The sequence below is a fragment of the Eschrichtius robustus genome, chromosome 10, assembly GCF_028021215.1.
Source record: "Eschrichtius robustus isolate mEscRob2 chromosome 10, mEscRob2.pri, whole genome shotgun sequence".
Classification (NCBI taxonomy): domain Eukaryota; kingdom Metazoa; phylum Chordata; class Mammalia; order Artiodactyla; family Eschrichtiidae; genus Eschrichtius; species Eschrichtius robustus.
The window spans coordinates 2,675,507-2,699,151 of NC_090833.1; the positions used below are offsets into that span (position 1 = coordinate 2,675,507).

General features: G+C 59.0%; 1 protein-coding gene across 2 annotated transcripts; it reads left to right on the forward strand.

Annotated features, from left to right (window-relative positions):
• Positions 1-1,313: 1,313 nt before the first annotated feature.
• Positions 1,314-20,186, forward strand: WDR5 (WD repeat domain 5). Of its 2 annotated transcripts, XM_068552221.1 has the most exons (16): positions 1,314-1,417; positions 2,107-2,160; positions 2,778-2,910; positions 5,010-5,185; positions 5,871-5,979; positions 6,187-6,260; positions 6,936-7,025; positions 7,222-7,311; positions 7,445-7,528; positions 11,106-11,161; positions 14,964-15,010; positions 17,170-17,245; positions 17,846-17,879; positions 18,138-18,212; positions 18,735-18,822; positions 19,799-20,186. In XM_068552221.1, exons 4-16 carry the CDS (start codon positions 5,105-5,107, stop codon positions 19,897-19,899), a joined length of 1,005 nt encoding a protein of 334 aa, XP_068408322.1. In that variant the 5' UTR covers positions 1,314-1,417; positions 2,107-2,160; positions 2,778-2,910; positions 5,010-5,104; the 3' UTR covers positions 19,900-20,186. The 2 variants fall into 2 exon arrangements, with proteins under 2 accessions (XP_068408322.1, XP_068408321.1); XM_068552220.1 differs by lacking the exon at positions 2,778-2,910.
• Positions 20,187-23,645: the final 3,459 nt, after the last annotated feature.

Below are 23,645 nucleotides of genomic sequence, written 5' to 3' on the forward strand. Positions count from 1 at the left end.
GGCCCAGGCAGCCAGGTGGATGCAGATGCCCTTCTTCATCCGGAACTGATTTTGTTACCTTTGGTAGTCAAGGCCTTATGCTCCAGGGCACCTGGCCCAAGATGACTAGGGCTCCAGGGCACAGAGATCCACATCCGGCCAGGCGGGGCCAGACTGGGCCTTTGCTTCCCCCGCATCCTTCTTGGGAGGGGCACTCCAGCCGGCATGTCGATAGTGGCTCCTGTATCTATGACAACCACACAACTCATTTTCCCTGGGCATTTCCATTTAAAATGCTCTGTCCTTTTGTTTGCACGGGTTCCTGTGTCATATCTGGTGTTCCCATTTTTAGCTGGGAAATAAGAGACTGCATGTTTTTCTACCCACGGGCCTGAATGGGGCTGCGGAGAACATCCACGACTCTAAGACCTGTGTGGGTAGCAGAAGTACGGCAGTGGGGTGAGAATGCTCAGGCTTTGGGGCCAGAACGCCGGCTCCGGGTTCTCCTTGTGCCCCTGAGCCCTCCTCTCCGGGCCTCCCCTTCCCCGCTTGTAACTGGGGGTGATAATACCTGTCTGGGCCATCACCCTGCAGACAGCAGAGCAGCCCGCACGCAGTGACTGTTCGCATCTCCGCGCTGGGGGCTCAGGAGGGAGCAGGTGCGCCCCGCGGGCTCTCTGCACGGAGGGATCGGGAAGACCCGGATAACCCGGCCGCCGGCCTTGCGGGAGAGCTGGTGGGCGCAGTGCGGGGGACGCAGCTCCCAGAGCCCGGCTTCTGAACCTTCTGGAGCTCAGGTTCTTCGCTTCAAACTTGGAAGGTAAGGGCCCCTGTACGGGGGTGTCCCGAGATTGATGGAGACTCCACGCAGAGACACCGCCGGGGCCGGTCGGACGCTCTGGACGCGGTAGCCGCCGCTCCCCAGCGGGCGTGAGGACGGACGGACGCGACAGCACAGGTGCCCCAGCCCAGGAGAAACGTTAGGGCCCCGACTCCGCCCCGCGAATCTCGGGGGCGGGGTGCTCTCTCCTCCCTGGGCGCTGCTGCAGGGCGAGCTCAGAATGTGAACAATCGAGGGGCACATGAGCATTTCCTGTAGGTATCTTCTTCCTAATTCAGTTTTCAGAAAGTGCAGGAGAAGGGCCGGAACCGGCCACCTTTTGGGTTAACGCCTGTAAGCAGGAGGCACGGGCAGCACACTGTCCCTTTAAGGCGTTGAGCCAGGCCGAGGCCTTCTGCTCCTCTCCGCTCCCCGTAGCTGCCCTCCGAGAGGCCGGCTTTGTGCGTTTGCCCCGCCCCGGCAGCCCCCGCCCCGCGCGCACGCGCACGCGCACTGTTGCTCCCCGCACCGCCTAGTTGAGCTCGGCCCGGCTCCCGCCCAGGCGGCTACCGACGCGAAGCCTTGAGCGCCCGCCCCCGTCCCCCAGCCGCCCGGCAGGTAAGTGGGGACCGCCCGGCGGGTAGGCACGCCCCGGGGGCGCGGGACCGGGGCCGACGCTGGCGCCCCCCGCGCCGCCCGCCGCCGCACGTGTTCCGGTGGGCCCGGCCCGGCGCCGGTTCAGCCCCGCCGGGCCTCCCGGCGCAGAAGCCCCGCGCCCGCCGCCTCGCCTCCGGGCGCCCGCTCTGCGCCCCTCCTCCCCGCCAACCGCCCGGGCCCCGGCGGCCCCCTCCCCTGACCCGAACCCGCCCCAAACGGACCCGCACAGACCGCCGAGCCCCGGGGACCCCCGGCTTCTCCCACTCCCAGCGGTCAGGTGACAAGCCCCCGGCCCCGGGACTGCGATTTTCTCCTGCAGCCGGCGTGCGTCCCCCCTTTGCCTCCAGAGAAAGACCCCTGAGCCATTGAGACATCCAGTGCCTGGATGTGGCGCGCTGTCTGCTCTTCTGTGCTGCAGAGGCGCTCTCACCCTAACCTGCTGCTCACCCCCAGCCGGGGGCAGCCAGGCCCCATCTCCCCCCGCGCGAGCCCGGGGCCCCAGGGGTGCGGGGCTGCCGGCATGAAGGGAGAGACCACCACGCTCTTGCTGTGGAGTCTCAGACCCCTTCCAGTCCGGCCTGCGAGAGCCATTTTGGGGGATGTGGAAGATGCTGCCTGGTAGCCCTCTCACCCCGTTTCTACCCGCCCAGGTCCGCTGTCGACACTGCCTCTGAGGTTGGCTCGGCCCCGTAGGAGGCGGAGAGGTAAGCCAGAACCCCCGCGTGTCTGAGAACCCAGGTGGGGTGCGGAGAGCCGGGTTCCCTCGTTCTCAGTGGGCCTCGTTACCGCCCGTCTTCCCACATCCAGGGGCCCAGTCTCTGGGGTGGAGTCTAGTAGTTTGCATTTTACCAGCAGTCCGCGAGAGCACTCCGAAGAAGTTCGGACGCTCAGCCTTGGGTGGTGTGGCTCCCCTAGGTGCCAAGAGGGAGCAGGTAGCAAGCGATCTGGAGGCCGGCTCCAAACCTTGCGCCGAGAAGTTGTTATTTCTAAAAGTTTGCTGCATTTTTGTGTTGATGTTTTGTGCGTTAATGTTTTGCTGGCCGAAGTGTTGGGCAGGGGTTGAGCTGGGAGGGGTTGGGCACCGTTTCTGTAAGACCACCTATCGTATGTATCCCCTGCTCCTCACCTGAGGGCAGCAAGTTTGCGGGAGTAACACCACACCTCCTGGTGGGTCTTGATTTTTACTCTAGAAGGAGCTGCTCAGGCCTCTGGGCTGCCCTTTCCACCCCAGATGGAGCCTCTTGAGTTCCCACCGGTGTGTAGGTTGGACGGGCCCCGGGCTTCCCTCCTCTCAGCCCTAGTTGTGGTCTGCCTTTCTCAGATGCTAGGTTCTGTGAAACAGACCATCCAGCTCTCGTCCTTGGCTCCTTTCCCCCCACTTGTCCAGCCCACCCAGGGGAAGGCAGCACTTGGGTTAATTGGCACGGCCTGCTTGCGCTAAAGATAATCACCAGGTAGGCAACGTTTCCTGAGCACCAGCTTTGTGCTAGCACTTTGCCCCCCGGCAGCTTTATTGACCTGCCCCTCCCCTCCCCCACCCTACTGCTTGGGCTTTGCGTGCTGCCGGATCCATTCCTGGGCCGGGATCCTTGCTGCAGGTAACCAGCTGTGGCCTCACGGGTGCTCTGCGCAGCTGTGTTGCATTGTGATTTTGCTCCCCTCCTCTTGGATGGAGACTTCGGGATGTGCTCTTTTTGATGGCTTCCGTTCCGCCTTGGTGTGACAAGGAGCTTGTGCAAGCTTCCAGTTTTAAGCTCCGAGCTGGAATTTACAAGGTGTGGACGCACTGGATTAACGGTGGTGCCAGCTTCCGGGAGTTGGCTGGCCAGTGATGCTTGAAGGATGTCTTGGTGGCTCTCTTCTGGAAAGGCGCCTTCCCTTGTTTCAGGGTCACCTGGTGTGCTTCTGTGCCACGTGTCCAAGTCGCGGAGTCTATTCCTGTGATAGAGGAAACCAGTTTCTTACCATGCAGCATTTGAGGGGTTCCCGTTTTCATGCCGAAACCTAATTGAGCTGCAGTCTCTTTCCCTCCTCTGCAGTGAGTTTGCTTGCAGAGTGTCCTTGCGTACTTCAGGTTGCTTCTAGGAAGGCTAGCGCTGGCGACTCCAGCAGGCAGGGCTGGCTCCAGTCTGTGCTTTCCGGCTGTGTCTTGTCGTTGCTTCACCAGGGATGGAGAGCCTCTCGGCTGTTAGCGTTTTGGAAGCAGCCTTGTGTCTGCAGCCTACACGTGGTGACCTTGGAGCCCCGGAAGGTGTGGACCACTGGGGCCTGTTCTTGTGTTTTCAAACGTGGTTGGTAGCACTTTTTTTTAAAAAAATTAATTAATTAATTAATTTATTTTTGGCTGTGTTGGGTCTTTGTTGCTACGCATAGGCTTTCTCTAGTTGTGGCGAGTGGGGGCTACTCTTCGTTGCAGTGCGCGGGTTTCTCAATGTCGTGGCTTCTCTTGTTGCGGAGCACAGACTCTAAGCGTGCAGGCTTCAGTAGCTGTGGCATGTGGGCTCAGTAGTTGTGGCTCGCGGGCTCTAGAGCTCAGGCTCAGTAGTTGTGGAGCACGAGCTTAGTTGCTCCGCGGCATGTGGGATCTTCCCGGACCAGGACCAGGGCTCGAACCTGTGTCCCCCGCATTGGCAGGCGGATTCTTAACCACTGCGCCACCAGGGAAGCCCTGGTAGCACTTTTGCATCACTTGGGATGCATTTAAGGATTTGGATGAGTTCCCAAACTTCTACACCCTGTAGCTCAGTCTCCTGTAATTTGGCGTGTTTGTTTCCTGACAAGAAGTCTTTGGTTGATTTGTTTTTGTTTTTTTTAAATGCATCAAGGGCTCTTTGAAGAGAATTAGTTTTGTCTGCCTGGGCTGTGCTGCATTTCAGATGTGCGGGTGACAAAATAGGAAGCAGCCCTGAAGGTGGGTCTTGGATCTGATGACAGAAGGGACGAGAGCAGCACAGAACCTGCAAAGGACTAGCGAGGAGTTACGTGCAAAGGACTAGCGAGGAGTTATGTGCAAAGGACTAGCGAGGAGTTACGTGCAAAGGACTAACGAGGAGTTACCTGCAGAGGACTAGCGAGGAGTGACGTGCAAAGGACTAGCGAGGAGTTACGTGCAGAGGACGCTTAGTTTGGAACGGCACCTGCTACAGGGCTCAGTGAGGTGGTCAGATTTTTTAAATTCTTTTTCCTAGAAATTAAATTTTTTTTTTTTAAATTTTTATTTATTTATTTATTTATTTATGGCTGTGTTGGGTCTTTGTTTCTGTGCGAGGGCTTTCTCTAGTTGTGGCAAGCGGGGACCACTCTTCATCGCGGTGCACGGGCCTCTCACTATCGCGGCCTCTCTTGTTGCGGAGCACAGGCTCCAGACGCACAGGCTCAGTAGTTGTGGCTCACAGGCCCAGCTGCTCTGCGGCATGTGGGATCTTCCCAGACCAGGGCTCGACCCCGTGTCCCCTGCATTGGCAGGCAGATTCTCAACCACTGCGCCACCAGGGAAGCCCGAAATTAATTTTTGAAGTGTGTCTTGTCTGTTGTCCTCGGCCCCCCACTGTAGGTTTGGATTAGCAGGCAGCCCTTGCCACTGTGCGTCCTCCAGTCGGAGCTGTGAACTCTCCACCCGCGTCGCCCTGCCTGGTGGGCTGCAGAGCCATGGCAACCGAGGAGAAGAAGCCCGAGGCCGAGGCCGCCCGAGCACAGCCCACCCCATCGTCATCAGCCACGCAGAGCAAGGTGCGTCCCTGAGGGCTCCTGGGGAACCACCAGGGCACGAAGGCTGGGAGACCCTCGGAAATATTTCAAGCCCGGAACTCTGTTCCCCTCCCCGCCCCCCCCACTTAAATATTGCCAGTTTTTACTCCAAACCACATTCCCAACCAGTGCTGATAGTGGGCCGTGTCGGGGATTCCCAACCTGTCACCTGGGGAAGGGGCTTCACCAGCAGTACACATCCTTGGTCTTGATCGTAAGAGTCTGTGTGGGACCCTGGAAACGCCTCTTGTTCAGCACCTCGCCCCTGGCCGCACAGTTCCCTGCAGAGGGCGGTGTGCAAACCCGTCCTGTAGACCGCAGGCGGCAGGCGGGCCCCTCACCAAGGGCGCAGGCCTTCAGGTGTGCGTCGGGGAGCCTGACCTCGGGAGGGTGGGCTGCCGAAGCAGGGCTGGGGCTGCCGGGGCTTCCAGCTGCACCGGCAGGGGACTGCCTGGAGGGCAGCCTGGGTGACGGGGGCTTCAGGAGAGGCAGGGCTTGTGAGGGGACACGCGGAGCCCGGGTTTAGGCGGGTGCACCCCGCTGGACGAGAGCTCTGGGAAGCGCCGTCACAGGGTAGGTGTGAGCGTGAAATTCGGCCTGGGCGCCAGCTCAGTGGGTTTGGACAGTGGTGGTTACTTTTCGCTGACTAGTACTCTCTCTTTAACAGCCCACACCTGTTAAACCAAACTACGCTCTGAAGTTCACCCTGGCCGGCCACACGAAAGCTGTGTCCTCCGTGAAGTTCAGCCCGAACGGGGAGTGGCTGGCGAGTTCGTGTAGGTGCCCCTGGGGCCTCCCTGCGTGTCCCCTCGATGTGCCCATGCCGGCTGTGACTCTGAAGGGACGGGCCCGGGCCAGGGGGGCGGCCTGGGGGTGGGTGCCGAGGACCGCGGCTCCCTGGGGGAGGCCTGTGCTGTGGGCAGCCCAGATTTTGGCCCCTGGGTGACTGGAGAGCTCGGTTGCTTTTCATTCCTTTCTTTCAGCTGCAGATAAACTCATTAAGATTTGGGGAGCATACGATGGGAAATTTGAGAAAACCATCTCCGGTCACAAGCTGGTAGGTCTCAACCCTGGGCCGAAGTTGCTGCTGGACGTGGGTTGGGGCCCATCTCCCGGGCGTGTCAGGTTAAGATTGACCCTCCCTGCCCCCAGTTTTTGGGGTGGTTACTTGCCTCTTGGTTTTTTAAAAAATTAATTAATTAATTAATTTTTGGCTGCATTGGGTTTTCACTGCTGTGTGCGGGCTTTCTCTAGTTGCGGCGAGCGGGGGCTACTCTTCGTTGCGGTGCGCGGGCTTATTGCAGTGGCTTCTCTTGTTGCGGAGCAGGGGCTCTAGGCGTGCGTGCTTCAGTAGTTGTGGCACACGGGCTCAGTAGTTGTGGCTCATGGGCTCAGCTGCTCCACGGCACGTGGGATCTTCCCGGACCAGGGCTCGAACCCGTGTCCCCTGCATTGGCACGCGGATTCTCAACCACTGCACCATCAGGGAGGTCCGCCTCTTGTTTTTCAAGCAAATAGTTTTGACTTCCCCAGATGAGTTTCTGCCCAACTGTGAGGCCTGGCAGAGCCACGGAGAACAGGCTTCGGGGCCCGGCCTGCGGGTTCAGTCCGTATGGTCAGCACGAATAGAGGGAGTGACTTGCTTAGTTATGTTCAGTTGGACGTTGAGGATTTGACTTTTGCTGGCTAATCCCATTTTGCCGAGATAGTGACTGTGTGTTTCCTCCCCCAGGGAATATCTGATGTGGCCTGGTCCTCAGATTCTAACCTCCTTGTTTCTGCCTCAGATGACAAAACCCTGAAGATATGGGACGTGAGCTCGGTAAGCCGCACGGGCCCCCCCTTGGGAAGCGTGTGCGTTTGGGGAAGGGGCTTGGGGTGGGACTGCATTTGGGGAGCAGCTGTGCTTGTCGTCAGAGGGGCTTTACAGCTGTGGCGGGTCAGGTGCTGGTGGGTTTGGCCGATATTTGAAGAAATAACCACTGGGAATGACTTAGTCTCACAATACTTCCTCTCAGGGAAAGTGTCTGAAAACCCTGAAGGGACACAGCAATTACGTCTTTTGCTGTAACTTCAACCCCCAGTCCAACCTCATCGTCTCGGGCTCTGTGAGTTTGGGGCCTCCCCAGGGGCGGGGGTGAGCGGGGGGCTGTCCTGGGCTGCTCTGGGGGCTCGGGGGCCAGGGAGTCTGTCCCCTCCGTCCCCCTGGCGAACCACTGCCACCTGCCCCTCTGTCTCCAGTTTGACGAAAGCGTGAGGATATGGGACGTGAAGACGGGGAAGTGCCTCAAGACCTTGCCCGCGCACTCGGACCCCGTCTCAGCCGTGAGTGCCCCCCCGCCCAGCCAGTGGGCGGCACTCGCCCGACAGCAGGGCCGCGAGCGGAGACTGGGCTCCGGGTCCCGTGCCCGTGGGAGGCGGGGCGGGGAGGCGTCCCGCACGGAGGCTTACGGAACAGGCGGGAGCGCGGGGGCAGCGCGGGTGTTGCGTGGAGCCACCTTTGGGTGGGCGGGTGGGCGGAGGGCCCCGGGGTCCGGCGGCCCAGCCGTGGGTGAGGCGGTAGGAAGGTGGGGCCCCGCGCGCGGGCCGAGGCTGCCACCAGTGTACAGGATGAACAGGCAGGGGTTAAACTACACGCGTGTCATAAACGGCTCCATTTACAAACGGCCAAAGTATTTCTTTGTCAGCAAAGAGCCCAAAGTGGTTTCTTAGCCAAGTTTGCATTTTGAAAAGTGGAAGGGATCACATACAAACAGCTTGTTCGCTGTTACCGAGCAGATGGTCCTCAGGTTCTAGAATTGTGGAGGTGAGTGACTTCAGCCTTGGAAGGCCTTTGTCCAGCGGAGGCCGCGGGCAGAGCCCTGACCCCTTGTGGGACGTGTACCGTGTGCGGGTCAAAGCGCCTGGCGCAGTGCTGGCCCTGGGTCACGGCCGGTGCCTGCGGCTGCGGGGCAGGCACCCCTGCGGTCTGGGCTCTGGGCCCTCCTGAGCCTGTGCCGTCGCTCCTCTGTCCTCCGCGCTGGGGGCCCGGTCTGAGCCAGGCTGGCTTCCAGACAGGCCGCAAATGGGCACATGTGAAGTAACCAGGAAACAGTCGGAGTGAGGGCCATGAGTTGAAAGTGTTCTGTCTGTGTTGCAGTGGTCAGGGGTGGGGCTCTGATCGCAGACGATGGTAGGATTTTTAAAGTCTTTGCTTCTTACAAAAGTAACGTGTGCTTATTTTTAAAAAGGCAAAAGGCAACGTAGTGCGTAGCAAATCAGAGTCTCCTGAGCTCCCATCCTCAGAGGCAACTGCGCGCAGCTGGCAGCTACCGTCTGGGTGTTTTGGGTTTTTAAGTACGTGTTTTCCAGCCCACCCCCTCTTGTTGGATGGCAGTGGTGCTACAGGACAGCGGCGTCCCGCTCCAGCTCGCCCACCGCGGAAAGGTCTCGGGCACCTTCCGGCTCTGTGCCTGCAGGTGGTCGACACTCTCTGTCGTCCCCCCATGGATGCTGGCTTGTGACGTGCACTTTATGGAGAGAAGGGCAGGGCACGTCTGTTGAACAGCCTTGCACGCTTGTGCCACAGCGTCTGCGGGCAGGTGTTGGGGGAGCTCCGGGTCTGCGAGCGGTCAGCCTTCGCGAGGCCAGTCCTGGATCAGAGCCCTCGGGGTGCGTGGGCTTCCTGCGGTCTTCTGCCCCCTTGAGTCCAGCTGCTGTCCCCCTGCCTCCCTGGACTCCCCCGTGTCAGTGCTTTCCTGAAGCCCCTGCTGTCCCCTTCATCCATCCCGCCCCCTCTCTGCAGCCGCTGGCCTGTGCGTTTGCCTCACTTGCCCACTCTCTCCCTCCTCAGTGCGTCTGCAGGTGTCACCTCCAGAGAGCTCAGAGCGGCTGTCCGTCTGAGTCGAGACTTGGCGTCCCCACTGGGGTCTGTCTCGCCCCCCCATTCCTTCTGGGTAGCGCTGACTTTCTGGCCGTCTTGCCCCTCACACCCGCGCGCTGGTCTGCCAGCGTGTGCCGGCGGTGCTGTCCGGACGTGGCTGGAACAGAGCGAAGCGCGGCCCTGGTGGGGCAGGCTTTGGGGCCCCGTGTCAGCTCGTCATCACCCAGTGAAGGGGCTTCGATCAGATCATAGTTTGCAGGTTCAGAGGGATGAGTGTGATGAGATCCGCTGCTGTGAGTTTTAGAGAACACGGCTTTGGGAGGCTGACGAGCACGTAGCTCAGGTTGAGCGGGGGGGGGTGGCTCCGTCAGCACCGCCGGGGGAGCAGGACGAGGACAGGGACAGCGGCTCTTCCCGGGCCACGCCACCCACGCGGCGGCCGCCAGCCACACGCGGTAGCACCGCAGGCTGAGACATGCAGGAGGGGGCAACACGTAGGCTTCCAGCTTCTGAAGATTCAGTGCGACGGAAACAAAAAGTGTCTCGTTTATAACTTTTAGCGTTGGTTACGTGTTGAAATAGTATTTCAGGTATATTGGGTTAAGTAAAAACCTGTCAGGTTTGTTTCACCTGTTACTTCCCTGCCGCAGTGGCTAAGAAGTTTAAATGGCACACGTGGCTCCATCACGGGCCCCTCGACAGTCTGGACAGTGGTTCTCCAAGCGTGGTCCCCGGACCAGCCTCTGCTGGGAGTGTGCAAGACGTGCAGATTCTCGGGGCCCAGCGCTGGGCTTTGACAAGCCCTCCAGGTGCTTCTGATGCACGTGGGTTTGTCCCCTGGGGATGCTGCTGGCATCTCGTGAGTCAAGGGCGGGGAGCTGCTACACGGGACAGCCCTTAGCAGAGGAGCGTGTGAACCGTGTGTCAGTGGTGTGAGGACCAGACGCTGGTCTGAACCGTGGCGGCAGGCGGGCGGCCCCAGCCCCGTCCCCGAGAGGTTGACCCGGGCGCGACCCCCCCCATGGGACAGGCATCACACAACATTAGCAGGAAAGAGGGCGTTCCAGCGGGGGTGTGTGTTGTAAAAAGGCTTTTCCTGCCCAGGACTCAAATGAAAACGATGGGAATTTATGATGAACTCTCACTTCTGATGTCGCGATTCCTTCCGTGTACGCTGAGATTCAGTTGGACAAAAGAAAGAGGACAAACCCAAAGGCAGACCACTTATGAGGAAGGGACTGGTCAGGTTGCCATTTCTTTATCAGAAGGTGTATCTCGCCTGTCTCTGTAGTGGGCAGAGTTAGGCATTCAGATAAAATAACTGGTGTGGAAATATCGCAGGTCGGCTTCTGGGCCCGGCACCTGATCTGGACATCGCACCTCTTCCCAGGCACAGAGTTTGGAGCAGCCTGGATCTCGTTCCTGCCCCGTCTGCAAAGCTCGAGTGTCCCAGGGGTTGGTGTCCGGGCCCTCGGAGCAGTAACGTGGCCGTCTTCTGATTCTGGGGTGCTCAGCAGGCAGGGTTACGTGGGCGGGAAAGCTCCGGAGTTTCTGAATAAGTGGGCGTCCTTCTCCTGACTTTTCTGCCTTGTTCGATGGAAGTCGGGGAAGCCCCGGTCCTGCTGCCCCCACGGCCGTGCGGGTCCACAGACACGCTCTGGGCAGCGGGGCCTCTCCACGGAGCCAGCGGGTCTGGGTTGGTCGAGTTTGTTACTCTTCAGTGGTGCGTCTTGTAGTAAGTGATTTAAATACTCAAGACCTGTTTCAGGGTTGGTTTTCTTTTTATGGTTCAGTCTTCCGTCGTGAAATAAACTGACGGTTGCTTGAGACATCAGGTAAAAATGACCGTTTTATCCACGTTGCTTGTGGTCTACGTTAGAATCCTTGGGAAATCAGAATTTAAAGCTCGCTCAGAATGCAGCAGGGTATGTGTCCCTTTGTCGGGGGTCGGTGAACAGAAGGCCGTCCAGGTGAGGCGCAGTCTGTGTTGATGCTCTGAAAGTAAGTTTCTTTTCCCCCCTCCCGCTCCTTCATCCTCAGGTTCATTTTAATCGTGATGGATCCTTGATAGTTTCAAGTAGCTACGATGGTCTCTGGTAAGTGAAAGAGCTTTACTTCGTTGAGTCAGCAAGCGTTTAACGGCCTCCCCTTGCACCGTTGTGCCTCTGGGCGTCCGGCGGAATCCTCTGCCTCGAAGGGCTTGGGCAGGCGGGGTGGCGGTGAGCGTGGCCGGGAGAGTGGGCTCCTGTCATCAGGAGGCCCCAGCCAGAGACGTGGGGAGGCGCTGCTGTCCTGGACGTGGCTCCCCGTGGACCCTGAAGGGTGCGCGTCCCAAGCTCATGGCGCTGGTGGGGAGGTGGAAGAAAGGTGTGCTGACGTGAACATCCGAGAGAGTCCCGTCGGGGCCGTCAGGGTCCTGAGCAGGTGGATGCAAACAGGTCCCATCATGGAGGGTGAGGAGGAAGGGCGGTGGGGGCACCGTCTCCTGCAGAACATCCGGTCTAAGCGGATCACGCTCCTGGCCTTGGCGCTGATAGTGTAAGTGCCTTCTGGATTCTTTAAGACACACGAGGGAAGATGCGGACATAAACGTTTTAAATTTAACTCGGCACATGTGGGTATAAAGCATTAGGAGGTATCTGGGCTTGGAGGGTTGCGCGTCACATCTCACCTGGTTACCGGGGAGGGGAACCTGGGGAGGGGACGGGGCGGCAGCAGCCACCGGTCGGACCGATGGCCCGAGAAGGACTTCCCAGCTACGCGGGAGAAAGACAGTGTGGCTAGAAATTTGTTTACATTTAGCGAAAATAAAACAGAGAAACTCGAGTAACATAAGTGATACGTGTAAAAATACCATGGAAGAAACGGAGCTCAGGGTACTTACTGGGTGCTACCGTGGCGGGGCTGGCTGAACACCCTCAAGAAAGGCTGTCAGGTTTGGGTTGAAAGCCCTTCTGACTCTTGTTGTTTTCAAGAAACACACCTAAGACAAAGTGATGAGTCAAGGCTCGGAAAAGAAGGATGGGCAAGTGGGGTCAGGCAGATGTGAAGCAGAGACAGAGTATCAGCCCGGGAGACGGTGACGGAAATGAACCAGGTAGAGCTGACGGGAAGGCTGAGAAAGCTCAGGCACCAGGCCCCACGGCAGCCCAAAGCTGCCTTGGAGAAACTAGAAATACAGGGAGCTGAAATGTTTGTGAGTGAGTTCAACATGCTGCTTTGACTCTGACAGCAGGGGTCTTGGGACTTAGCAGGCTGAACGATGCCACAGGCTGTGTATTTGCTACCTGTGAGGAGTAAAGCGTGTCCTGTAAACAGAAATGCTAGTTTTCTTAAGCGTGTGGCACATTCTCAGAATTGCTTGTGGACTGCCTCTAAAAGCTTTCTAAAGAAATTAGGGGGAAAAAAAAGCATGCCAAAAAAAGTAAGAGGAGAGGAAAGTTGTAAAGTTAAAAGGTGGAGAAAGGGGAAAATGACAGGAAAATTTAAATAAGCTGTATTCTTAATAAGGCCAATAAAGTGGTTAGCCTTTATAAGCCTAAGTAAGGAAAAAGAGCAAAACAGTGCAAGACAGAGTTAGAGAGGGGATGGGGATTCCCTGGCGGTCCAGTGGGTAGGACTCTGCGCTTCCACTGCCGTGGCCCGGGTTCAATCCCTGGTTGGGAAGCTGATATCCAAGGCGCGAGGCGTGGCCAAAAAATAAAAAATATAAAGGGGGTGGAAAAGAGCCGTTTCGGGGGATGAGGGACGAGCAGGAGCATGCCTGGCCCACCTCCGAGCAGGATGTTGAGACGGCGATTAATTCATCTTCCTAAATTGAGGAAAGGGGGTCACCACGGCAGAGACTGGAAAAAGTGATTAAAGGTCTGAAAACTGTATGGGCCCTATGATTTCACACTGGAATTGAGTTAAATAACAGAAACTTCTAAGGCTGTTGGAACTGGACCACAGGACAAGATGGGGAGCCCCCTGGTTCATTTCTGGGTCCAGCATGACCTACCTCCCCTAGCTTGATTGCTAGTCCAAAAAAGAAAACCACGGAGGACACTTCACTAGTGAATCTTGAGGTCACAATCCCCAGGAAAATGTTACAGACTGAGTCCACAGTGTGTGGAAAAATAGTATGTCGTGACCAAGTGGGTTTTTGAGTCATGAGACGATTGTAGTAATGTACCAACCAATAGGAAACTGATAATCTAATAATTATACCAAGAAATTGGAGGCAAAGAGCCATATAATTTCTTACCGGTATAAGTCAGGTAGGCACCTGATAAAATCCAGCAGCCATTCCTAATAAAAACTCTAGCAAAATAGGCCAATATCACAGACTGTTTAACAGAAACTTAATAATCACGTTTATAGTAAGTGGTAACGTGCTAAATCCATTTCTACTGAAATCGGGCAAAAGTCATGCCCATCTCCTTCAGCATTTGGTGCTATTTGGAATTTCTAGCTAACGTGATAAGAAGATAAAGTAATTGTGTCAAAACTGGATGGAGACTTATCTCTTTGTAGGTGGTACATTTGTATGTTTTTTAAAACTTAAAAATCACGTATTTGTACTTTACAAATAGGGACTCATTTAAGCCTCGTAACCGTCCTGTGACTCGGGTACTGGATGGTGGCCATCCCCGATCCTCGGTTGGGAAGCTGAGGCAGGGATAAGCCCCTGCCCGCCATCCCCCGGCTGGTCAGCGACAGAGCCAGGGTCCGGAGCACACCTCGGGCTCTGGAACCCAGGTTCTGAGCCACCAAGCCTGCTAGTTACAAAACACGGACAAGCATTTGGTGAGGTCACTGTCTGCAAATTGACAGTTTTTCGCTACCCTGGGAGCTGCCAGTTAGTGGATGAGAACAAGTTCCCCCGTAAGAGTCACAAAAGCATTGGGGCACTTAGGATGTGATTAACAAGAGAGCAGGGCCTGTATGCAGGAAATGGTAAAATGTAACCAGAGGGACGCAAAGCAAAGAGGAGGGGACGGGGGACCAGGCACACCCTCATCCTGGCGGTGGGGAACGCCAGTCTCCTGGGCTGATACGCTGTAAGCGGTTCGATTTAGAACCCCTCCAACTAGATAAAATGAATTTAAAATTCTTAGAGAAGCGTAAACTGAGTTCTTTGCCAGTAGAATTAAGAAAACGAACAGTGAGGTGGGGAGTTCTGTTTCTGGGTGTTAAAACCCGAGACACCGTTATTGCGGCCCCCAGGGCGGGATTGGCTCTGAAGGGCTGCAGGTGGGACAGAGTGAACGCTTGGGCGATAACCCTTGCATTCCCATTACCTGTGAAACCCGCGTGCCCTCGACCCAGCGCCCGCCCCTATCGCTGGGCATCTGTGCTCCGGAAGCGTCCGCACGAGTACACCGCCATGGTTCCCAAAACAGGGTGTTGTGTTGGCAGAAATCACAGAGACACTGAGATTGCAGTGACGGGATACCTGGCATGTCCCGTTGGGGACAAGCGGCTCTTTGAGTGGGTTCGCTTGCTCCTGAACTAGAGGACGTCCAGAAAAGTGCCTACGATATCCTGTTTTTATAAAAAACACTCTGCCCCAGGGACCGTGTGCTTGGTGTGTTTTCGCGTGGAGAGCCTTGCAGGGACACAGGTCGGGCTGTTGGCCTCGCGGCCGTGGGTGTGCGGAGAGGGCCAGTTTCCCTCCTTGGCTGTCCCACCTGTCGCGCTGAGCACGCTGCTTGTGGTGGAGGCAGCAAGAGCGCACGTGTGCAGTCTGCACGTTCCGCACCCATTGTGGTCCCTAGGACTCAAGGGAGTGGTTATGAACGATGACTGGAAAAACGAGATAGGACTGGCTGTGGATTGGTCCTGAAACGTCTGCACTGAGAGCCGTGGAATGTAGGAAGCCGCTTGTAGTCACCTGCTGTGCTCGTTGCTTTGCAGTCGGATCTGGGACACCGCCTCGGGCCAGTGCCTGAAGACACTGATCGGTGAGTACTGCCGGCTCTTGCTTGCAGGGGGGCCGTGTCCCAAGGGACAGTCTGCTGGGTTGGCCGTGGCAGCGTCTCCCACGCTTCCTACCCTCCGTCTGTGGTTCTCTGGAGCCTCCCTTTCTCCCTGCCGGACCTGCTTCCTCTGGGAGGGCTCCTCCTCTCCTGACCGGCTCCGTCTCCCATCCGCTCCTTCCTGATTGGCTCTGCCTTCTGGCCCTGCGTGGCGCTGCCCGGCGGTGTCCTCTGAAGGACCCGCGAGACCCTCGGACTCTGCCCGCGCTCAGCAGACCCTTGTCTTCCTCCCCGGCCTTGGGGACCCTCCGCTTGGGTCATTCCTTGAGCAGATGGGGTCGAGCCCCTGCCCTCAGTGAGCCCTGTCTGCTGGGGGTGCAGAGGCGGGCGGGGAGGATGCGGGCAAGGGGCCCCGAGGTCTCTGCACGTGGGGCTGGGCTGTGCCTTGGGGAGGAGGGGAGGGCGGCACGGAGTGGAAGGACAGCATGGTCCGGGCGACAGCTGGTGCTGCCGGGCGTGGGGGGTGTGTGGCCAGAGGGTGGCCTCGGGCCTGGGAAGGCGACGGGGAGGGATGGAGCCCCGGAGGGGTCGGGTCACTGACTCTGCGGGAAGGTCTTTGCAGTGTCGCAAAGACCTGTTGAGCAGGCAGGGCCGCCAGGGCGGGGCGCCTACCTGAGCCTCCTGCCCCCGGCTGTCCTGGGAACACGCGTGGCTGTGAGAGTGCGCTGGGACCAGCGTGACAGGATACCGCGGGCTGCGCGGCTTCAGTAGCAGAGAGCCGTCCCCACTCCCTGGAGGCCGGACGTCCAAGGTCAGGGCTGGGCCGGGCCGGCTTCTCCCGAGGCCGCTCCTTGGCCTTCTCAGCGTGTGCTCGCGTGGTCGTCCGCTGCGTGGGCTCCTGCTGTCCCCACCTCCTGCTCTGACAGGGACGCCCCCCCGCCTCCCGCCTTATTTTAACTTAACCCGCCTCCAGGGCGCTGTCTCCGAGGTGCGGGCTAGGGCTTCAGCAGGAGAACTGGGGAGGGACACAGTGGCCTCTGTGGTTTCCTTGCTCTGCGAGAGGGGCCACCCTTCTGACGCGCGTCCTTCCCCCGACCGCGGCATCACCCCGTGTCTGTCGCGCTGTCTCCCCCCCCCCGAGGCCTGGGCGGCCACCTCCGCCCGGCGGGAAGTGTCCTCGTGCCCAGACGGCCGAGCGCGGGCAGTCCCTGCAGCCGCCCCGCCGCTGGGCGGGAAGCCGAGGCCAGAGAGGTTGACAGCCAGCAGCAGCGAGCGGTCTGGGGCCGGGACGGGAGGGGTGGTGGGGAGCGGAGTCCCGTTCCGCTTCTAACCTCGGGTCTGGGGCGTTAGAACCTCGGGCCATTGGCGGGCCAGCCCCGCGGTGCTTCGCCGTTGGAGCCCGGTTAGACCTCTGGGCACTGCCTCCCGTCGTCCGAGCTGGGGGGGCGGCCTTACGTGTGGCCCGGTGGCCGGCTGGCCCTCGCCTGCTTCTCGTGGGCATTCTCAGTGTCTGGGACCAGTCGGAGGGAGCAGAGGCCCCCGGTGCGCGGGCGGCAGGCCTGGGCCTCCCGAGGTGGTGATGCGCGTGCCGCTCCCCGCCTGGTGCTCGGGGCGCGTGGCCACGCCGGCCCCCACCAGGGCGCGCGCTCCCGTGCCAGCGGCTGAGGGGGTGCCGGGGCCTCTGGCCCGCCTTCCCAGGGCCACCCGGGGCGTGCGCTCTGACCCCAAGTGTCGGGAGCAAGGGTGCGCTGTGACGTCGCCAGGGTGGTGCTTTCCAGGGAGAAATGACACGCCTTCCACTATAACTACGCAACCGGAGCGCCCACCCGAGCCACTGCGTTCTCGGGGGGATAGTTTCTTGGTTTAGCTGGGTGTTTGCAAACTCCCTCCTGTGAGGAAGGCGATCCCGAGGCCGACTGGCTGCAGGGCCTTCGCTCCTGAAGTCCTCGTGTCACGGGGTCACTGGGAGAACTGGCTCTCACGCTGGCACGAGCAGTGGGTGAGGGAGGTGGCCGGCCCTGGGGGACGCCCGCGAGGGGCGGTGTCGGCGCAGGTGGCGGTGGCCTCTCTGGGTGGCGGTGAGGGAGCCCCCCTTCCCGGCAGAGCCAGTGCCCCGCTGGCAGCTGTCTCTGTGCTCCGTGCAGACGATGACAACCCTCCCGTGTCGTTTGTGAAGTTTTCTCCGAACGGCAAGTACATCCTGGCCGCGACCTTGGACAAGTGAGTGCTTCCATCCCCGCGTGGTGTGCGGCCAGGCCCGCCGCCCCCCAGGGCCGGACTCCCAGCGTGAAAGGGCTCTGGACGTGGGTGCCACGCTGGGAGGGCCCGTCTGTGCGGGGGCTGGATCTCAGGTTGTTGGCTCCGTGGTCACTGTGGCCCGTCCTGTCTGGGGCGGTGGCAGGCACGGCGGCCTCGAGGTGCTCCCTGTTCTGCCTTGGCACGCTGCTTCTCCCCCGACAAGCTTCCGGGCAGATGTCACCGGCCATCGGCCGCCCTCCTGGGAGGTGGCTGGCGCTCGGCCTCCTGTGCACCGTGGGCTGCCCTCAGGTGGGCTTGCAGGGTCGGCCCGCACGGGAGGAGGAAGGACTGCCCTGGACGGGGCTTCTCCTGTCCCTTTCTGGCAGCAGCGAGGACCCCTTACTGGCTTAGGGACACTGAGTAGCTTCCTTTAGAAAAGTGTCCTTGACCCACAAATGCCTGGACGTCCCACACTCTGCTCGGATGTCCTCACGGTCCCTGGACGCCGTGCGGGGCACCTGCACCCGGAGGGGGTGGGGCGGCCGCGGGGGAGCGCACTGACCCGCCCCCTCTGCCTTGCAGCACGCTGAAGCTCTGGGACTACAGCAAAGGCAAGGTGAGCGGCGGGTGTGGGCTCGCGGAGGGGTCGTGCGGGGTCCTGGGCTGTGGCCAGAGGGGCCCAGAGAGCAACTCTGTCGCGTTGGTTTGGTGCACGTTGCCTGACGACTCGGGTTAAAGCTTGCCTGGGCGGGTTGTGCGGTGGGGGTCACGGTGCTCTTCAGAGCCGTCCAGTCGGCTGTAAGGTGCCTGGACGGGGGCATCACCTGGGATGCAGGGCGGTCGTGACTGAGCAGACGTCCCCTGGCCGTTTCAGTGCCTGAAGACGTACACGGGCCACAAGAATGAGAAGTACTGCATATTTGCTAATTTCTCCGTCACTGGAGGGAAGGTAAGTCGTCTCCCAGCTCAGGAGCTGCTCCCGGCCCCTTCTTGAGACGGGCCTTGTACTCTCAGCCACAAAACAAATAGGAATTTCCTGTTTTTTAACCAAAATGAAGTCACGCCACACAAAGTGCTGGTGACTCTCAGTTGTTTGGGGATGTCCTGTCCCGCCTGCTTGGGGCCCCCAGGCTCCGTTGTCACGCTGAGGCCTCCTGGGAGTCGGTCCCCGGTGGGTTCTGGTTCCTTGCGGGCGGCCCTCGCCCAACCCTCAGGCTCAGACTAAGGAGCTGATGGTGACCAGCAGCTGAGCCGCGACTGACGGCAAACGTCAAACATGGCGATGGAGTTGAGAAAACAGCTTCTGTCCCAGAGCGCCTCGAGGCGCGTGGCGGGCCGTGCATCAGCCTCTGGACGGGAGGAGGGCAGGGGCTCAGGGCCCACATGGGGGCGGGTGTGCCGTGGGGTGCAGGGTACTGTCCGTCCACATGTGCGCCCTGACCCCGCTTTCTCCCCCCTCGTCTGCGACCAGTGGATTGTGTCGGGCTCGGAGGACAACCTGGTCTACATCTGGAACCTGCAGACCAAGGAGATTGTACAGAAGCTTCAGGGCCACACAGGTGAGCTCGGCGTCTGTGCCGCTGCCCTCCTGCGCCTGGTGCCCCGGGAAACCTGACTCAGCGCGTGTGGGCACCTTGGGCCGCCTGCTCCGCCGCCTCTCCTCGCCCGCGGGTGACTGGGGGACGCTGCCCGTTGTGGGGCTGCTTTCGGGGGGGTGGTCTGGTCCTGGCTCTCGCAGGCTGAGGCCACATCCCGAGGCCACAGCCTTTAACCTCTTCTTCCTGTCGGCTGGGCTGCCCGGCCCCAAAGTCCACGCGGGCGCTGTGGCCTGTCCCGCGTGGAGGTGGTGCAGGGAGCGGGGACGCCCGCCGTCCACTCCGGCTGCTCTGGCTCCTCTCCGGGGCTCTGCCCTCCAGGCCGCTGCTCTTCCCCCGTGCTCAGCGGAGAGTGGTGTTGAGCCCTTTGAGAATCAGATCAGAGTGACGCCCTCTTCCGTAAGAAGGCAGCTCCGCCCGGGAGCAGGGCCTTACCCTGGAGGCCGGCACCGGCCTTCGGCCTCCATCGTCGGCCTGTTGCTTCTGTTTCTCTGCTGTGCGGGCAGGACGCTCAGAGGCTCATTTGAAGCCACTCAGGCCAGAGGGAAAATTCTGGGGTTCATTTTATTTAAAAGCTACAAACGCATTAACCGGACCGACCCCAAGTGGCAGCTCGCGGCATCTGCCGTCCCCGCCCCGGTGGACTCGCAGAGTTGGCCCCTCGGGGCGCCCTGGGGCCCAGCGCTGGTGCAGGGGGGCAGCCCCGGGCTCTGGTCCAGGTGCAGAGGGCGCAGTGCTGACGCCGTGAGACCCACAGCGGCCCCCCAGCTGTGCCCCCGGCCCATGCGGCGCCCCAGCCTCCGGGCTGGGTTCTGGGCTGGGTGCCCCTGCTGTCTTCCGCTCGGGCCCTGGGCTCTGTGTGCTGAGTGCACCGCGGGCGGGGCCCTGTGGGGAGGGGCCAGGTCCCAGGAAGGCACTGTTGTCGGCTGTCCGTTTCCAGATGTCGTCATCTCGACGGCCTGTCACCCGACCGAGAACATCATCGCTTCGGCCGCCCTGGAGAACGACAAGACCATCAAGCTCTGGAAGAGTGACTGCTAGGCCCGCCGTGCGGAGGGAGTGTCGGGAAGCCCACCCGGACTGGCGAGAGCGCGGCTCTCGGAGGGGCTCCCGTGGGCCAGGCCCGGGGACCAGAGGGGCCTGGGCCTGAGCCGCCTCTGAAGACGACTTGGCTGGGGCGTGTCTCCCACTGGAGGGTTCTAGAAGTTGCTGGTGAAGTTTCTCGCCAATTCCTCTCTCACCGTTGGGGAAGAGTTCCTAGTTTGTATTGTGTTCAAAGAGAGTCAACAGAAATTTTTAATTTTTTATTACAAAAAGGTGAAGTTCAATTTACCACGAGTTGTGTGTTTTTCCAGTAACTGTTCTGTACCGTTTATGCGATTTTATTACCCAGTGCCAGCGCTGTGACCCGTCGCTGCCTCGGCTTCTGGCCGCCAGCCTGGCCCGCCCGAACTCGGGGGTTGCCCCTGTCCGTGCTCATCAGATGCTCTGGCGACACCGTCCTGCCTGTAGCAGTGGCCACGTGTCCTGAGTCTTTCTGGGAAGCGCAGAGCGGTGTGCACTGATGTCCGGGTAAAAGCCTTCTGTGTTTTGGGGTCGTTGCCCCGTGCTGTTGGCGTGGCGACCACACTCAGGGCTTCCGTTTGTCCCACGGGTGGTCACACGACAGGCAGCGCCTTGGGCTGTAATGAAGGTAGGGTCGTGTGCGCGTGCGGCAGCCGAGTTCTCACGCAAAGCTTTCCTCCGTGTGGCTCTTCTAGGAAGAGTCTCACAGTTGGCAGGAGGTTGAAAGGATTTTTCTCACGAGACAGGTCCCCCGAGTGATGTGCCCACTCTTTCCTCGTCCACGCGGGGTCCGGGGCCGCAGAGGGCGAGTCAGCCGTCCCCGCAGGCTAATGGCGTGTAGATGTGGGGCCGCGGGAAGGAGGTGGGGGCCCTAGTTGGGATGGCGCCGGCGAGCCCGTGATGTCGTCCTATGGACCGTGGCGGACGCTGGCGAGGGCGGGGGTGTGGGCGCCCGGGTCTGGGGCGCACAGGCTGGTGCCCGCCCCCGCCGCCAACCGCGGGACCCACGGGCTTGGGAGCCGGCCCCTCGCAGGGAGCTGGGTGTCATCCGCCCTCCTCGCCCACCCAGCGGCTCTGCTCGCTGGGTCAGGGGCCTCTTCCTGCCGGCGGGAGTGGGGTGTGGGGCGCACCGGACTGCAGGGCAGTGTTGTCGCGGAGCCGCTGCCGTCCACGGGGACCCCTCCCTGCAGCCAGGCCACCCTGGGGTTCCGATCCCGCCTGCGGCCCCGAGACCTTTGCGGGGGAGGCGCGTCCCCTGCCTGGTGCTGGGCGGCGGGGCCAGTCCTTGGGCTCCGGGGGTCCCTGCGGATGGGGGAGCGGTAGCCCACCCCCCAGCGGCCGCTGTGGCCCAGAGAGGACAGTCGCACCGGCATCTGGAAACGAGCCTCCCGCCGTTCCCCCCACCCCGACGTGGGAAGAAGCCGTGCGGACGCTGGCTGTCGTAGGAGCGAGTTGCTCCGGTGAAAGGACCCCCGTGTCTGCAGCGTCCGCACGGGGGACGCTGAGGCCCCGCGTCGGTGGCAGAGGCCTGGCCTCGGGATTTCGGAGACCTTGAGGTTCTTTGGGTTTTGTTGGTTCCGGTGTCGGACTCGCCCCGGGGGGAGGGGCATGCGTGTAGAGTTCCGTGTTCTTGAATATAGTTTATTTTTTCTACATTTGAATTCTCTGTTGTAGATTTATGTAAAAATACATTCTCTTTTTGAAAATAAAGAATTTCCTGTCTTGTAACTGTGTCCCCGCGAGAACTGTTTACCTTTCTTTCCGTGTAGCGGCTTCCGGAGTGGGAGGCGGGCCCCGAGGCGGTGCTTCTTGCTGCGCAGGCTCTGCAGTGCCACGTGCGCTAGCGGAAGGTTCTTGGTCTTTAAAAAATGCTATTTTCTTACTATGACGATTATATATTTGTGCTAATTATCAACAGTAGGGAAAAAAAAAAAAAAGGCAACGATAATAAATCACCCAGATGCCTCTTACCACTAACATTTTGGGGAATATCTTCTATTAAAAACAAAAACTTTATTGTAGAACATTTCAAACGTATGTAAAAGTGGAGAAAATCCCTGTATTCTATCATCCAATTTCAAAAACTTTTAACGTCTTGTTTCAGGCATCCCTCCCTGGTTATTTTAGTATAAATCCCAAATGTTTTATAACTTAAGCAGTGAATTCATGGTATCTCTAAAAGATAATTCTCCAAAAGCATTACCCCAGTACCGTTTTCACACCTAAAATATGAATTCTTCAATCAAATATCTAGTGTCCGGGTTTCCCTAGTCGTCTTAATATCGTAAAGTGTATGTGCCTACGTATGTACACACAGGTACATATACACATACGTACGTATACACCCGCGCACACGTACACAAGCTTGGTGTGAACCGGGCCCCAGCAAAGCCCCCGCCTGTGTTTCCTTCTTGAACCTCCAGGTTCCCCCGTTTCTCCCTCGGCATCTCTGTGGAGACTGGGTCACTTGTCCCCTAGGTGTCCAGGTCCGGGTTTGCTGCCTGCACCTCCAAGGGGCTGCCGACCACCTTCCCGTCTCCCCGTTTCCTGAGAGCCAGAGTGGACCGACCACCACCCCTCTCTGTTTAAATCGTTGGTCAGGTTGCTTCTATTTAATTTGACCATCATTTTAACTGGGTCCTTAAATGAGCCCTGCATTTAAAACTCACAGCAGTTTGTGCTCTGGACATAAAGGGGGAACCTGGTTCAGGGCATCTTTGGCCTCGCCTTCCCTGACCACTCCCACCTTCTCTGCTCACCCCACAGAGGTCGTCTGCTTTGGATTTGTCCGCTAAGGCTCTGGAATGGTCCAGGATGTGAGCTCCTGGGGCTGGGGTCCTCTCCTGCCTGGATCAGTGTCCCACGGAGGATGGCTGCTCAATTACTATTTGTCCCCCGAACGTCTGTGATGCTGAAGAGACGCACATGGAAACTTTGAAGCCACCAAGGCCTCAGACCTCAGCCACCTGCGGGACCTGGTCTGACCACCAGGTCACCTGCCTAACCTCCCCCGCTCCTGCTCCCACGCTGAGACACACTGACAGGAAGTGGAAGCCACCTGGGTGTCCTGATGTCCGCTCCCCGGCCCTGCCCCCGACCCTGTGGCTGGGGATGAGGAGGTGAAGGCACACCTGCCCCAGGTGCAATTATGCCAATACAAGAAAGCTGTGATCCACTTTTTATTATGAAAAATGCCAAGCATCTCATTAAAGACCTAAATGTAAGGCCAGACACTATAAAACTCTCAGAGGAAGACAACAGGCAGAACACTCCATGACATAAATCACAGCAAGATGCTTTTTGACCCACTTCCTAGAGAAATGGAAATAAAAACAAAAATAAACAAATGGGACCTAATGAAACTTAAAAGCTTTTGCACAGCAAAGGAAACCATAAACAAGATGAAAAGAAACCCTCAGAATGGGAGAAAACATTTGCAAACGAAGCAACTGACAAAGGATTAATCTCCAAAATATACAAGCAGCTCATGCAGCTCAATATCAAAAAAACAAAGAACCCAATCCAAAAATGGGCAGAAGACCTAAACAGACATTTCTCCAAAGAAGATATACAGATTGCCAACAAACACATGAAAGGATGCTCAACATCACTAATCATTAGAGAAATGCAAATCAAAACTACAATGAGGTATCACCTCACACCGGTCAGAATGGCCATCATCAAAAAATCTACAAACAGTAAATGCTGGAGAAGGTGTGGGG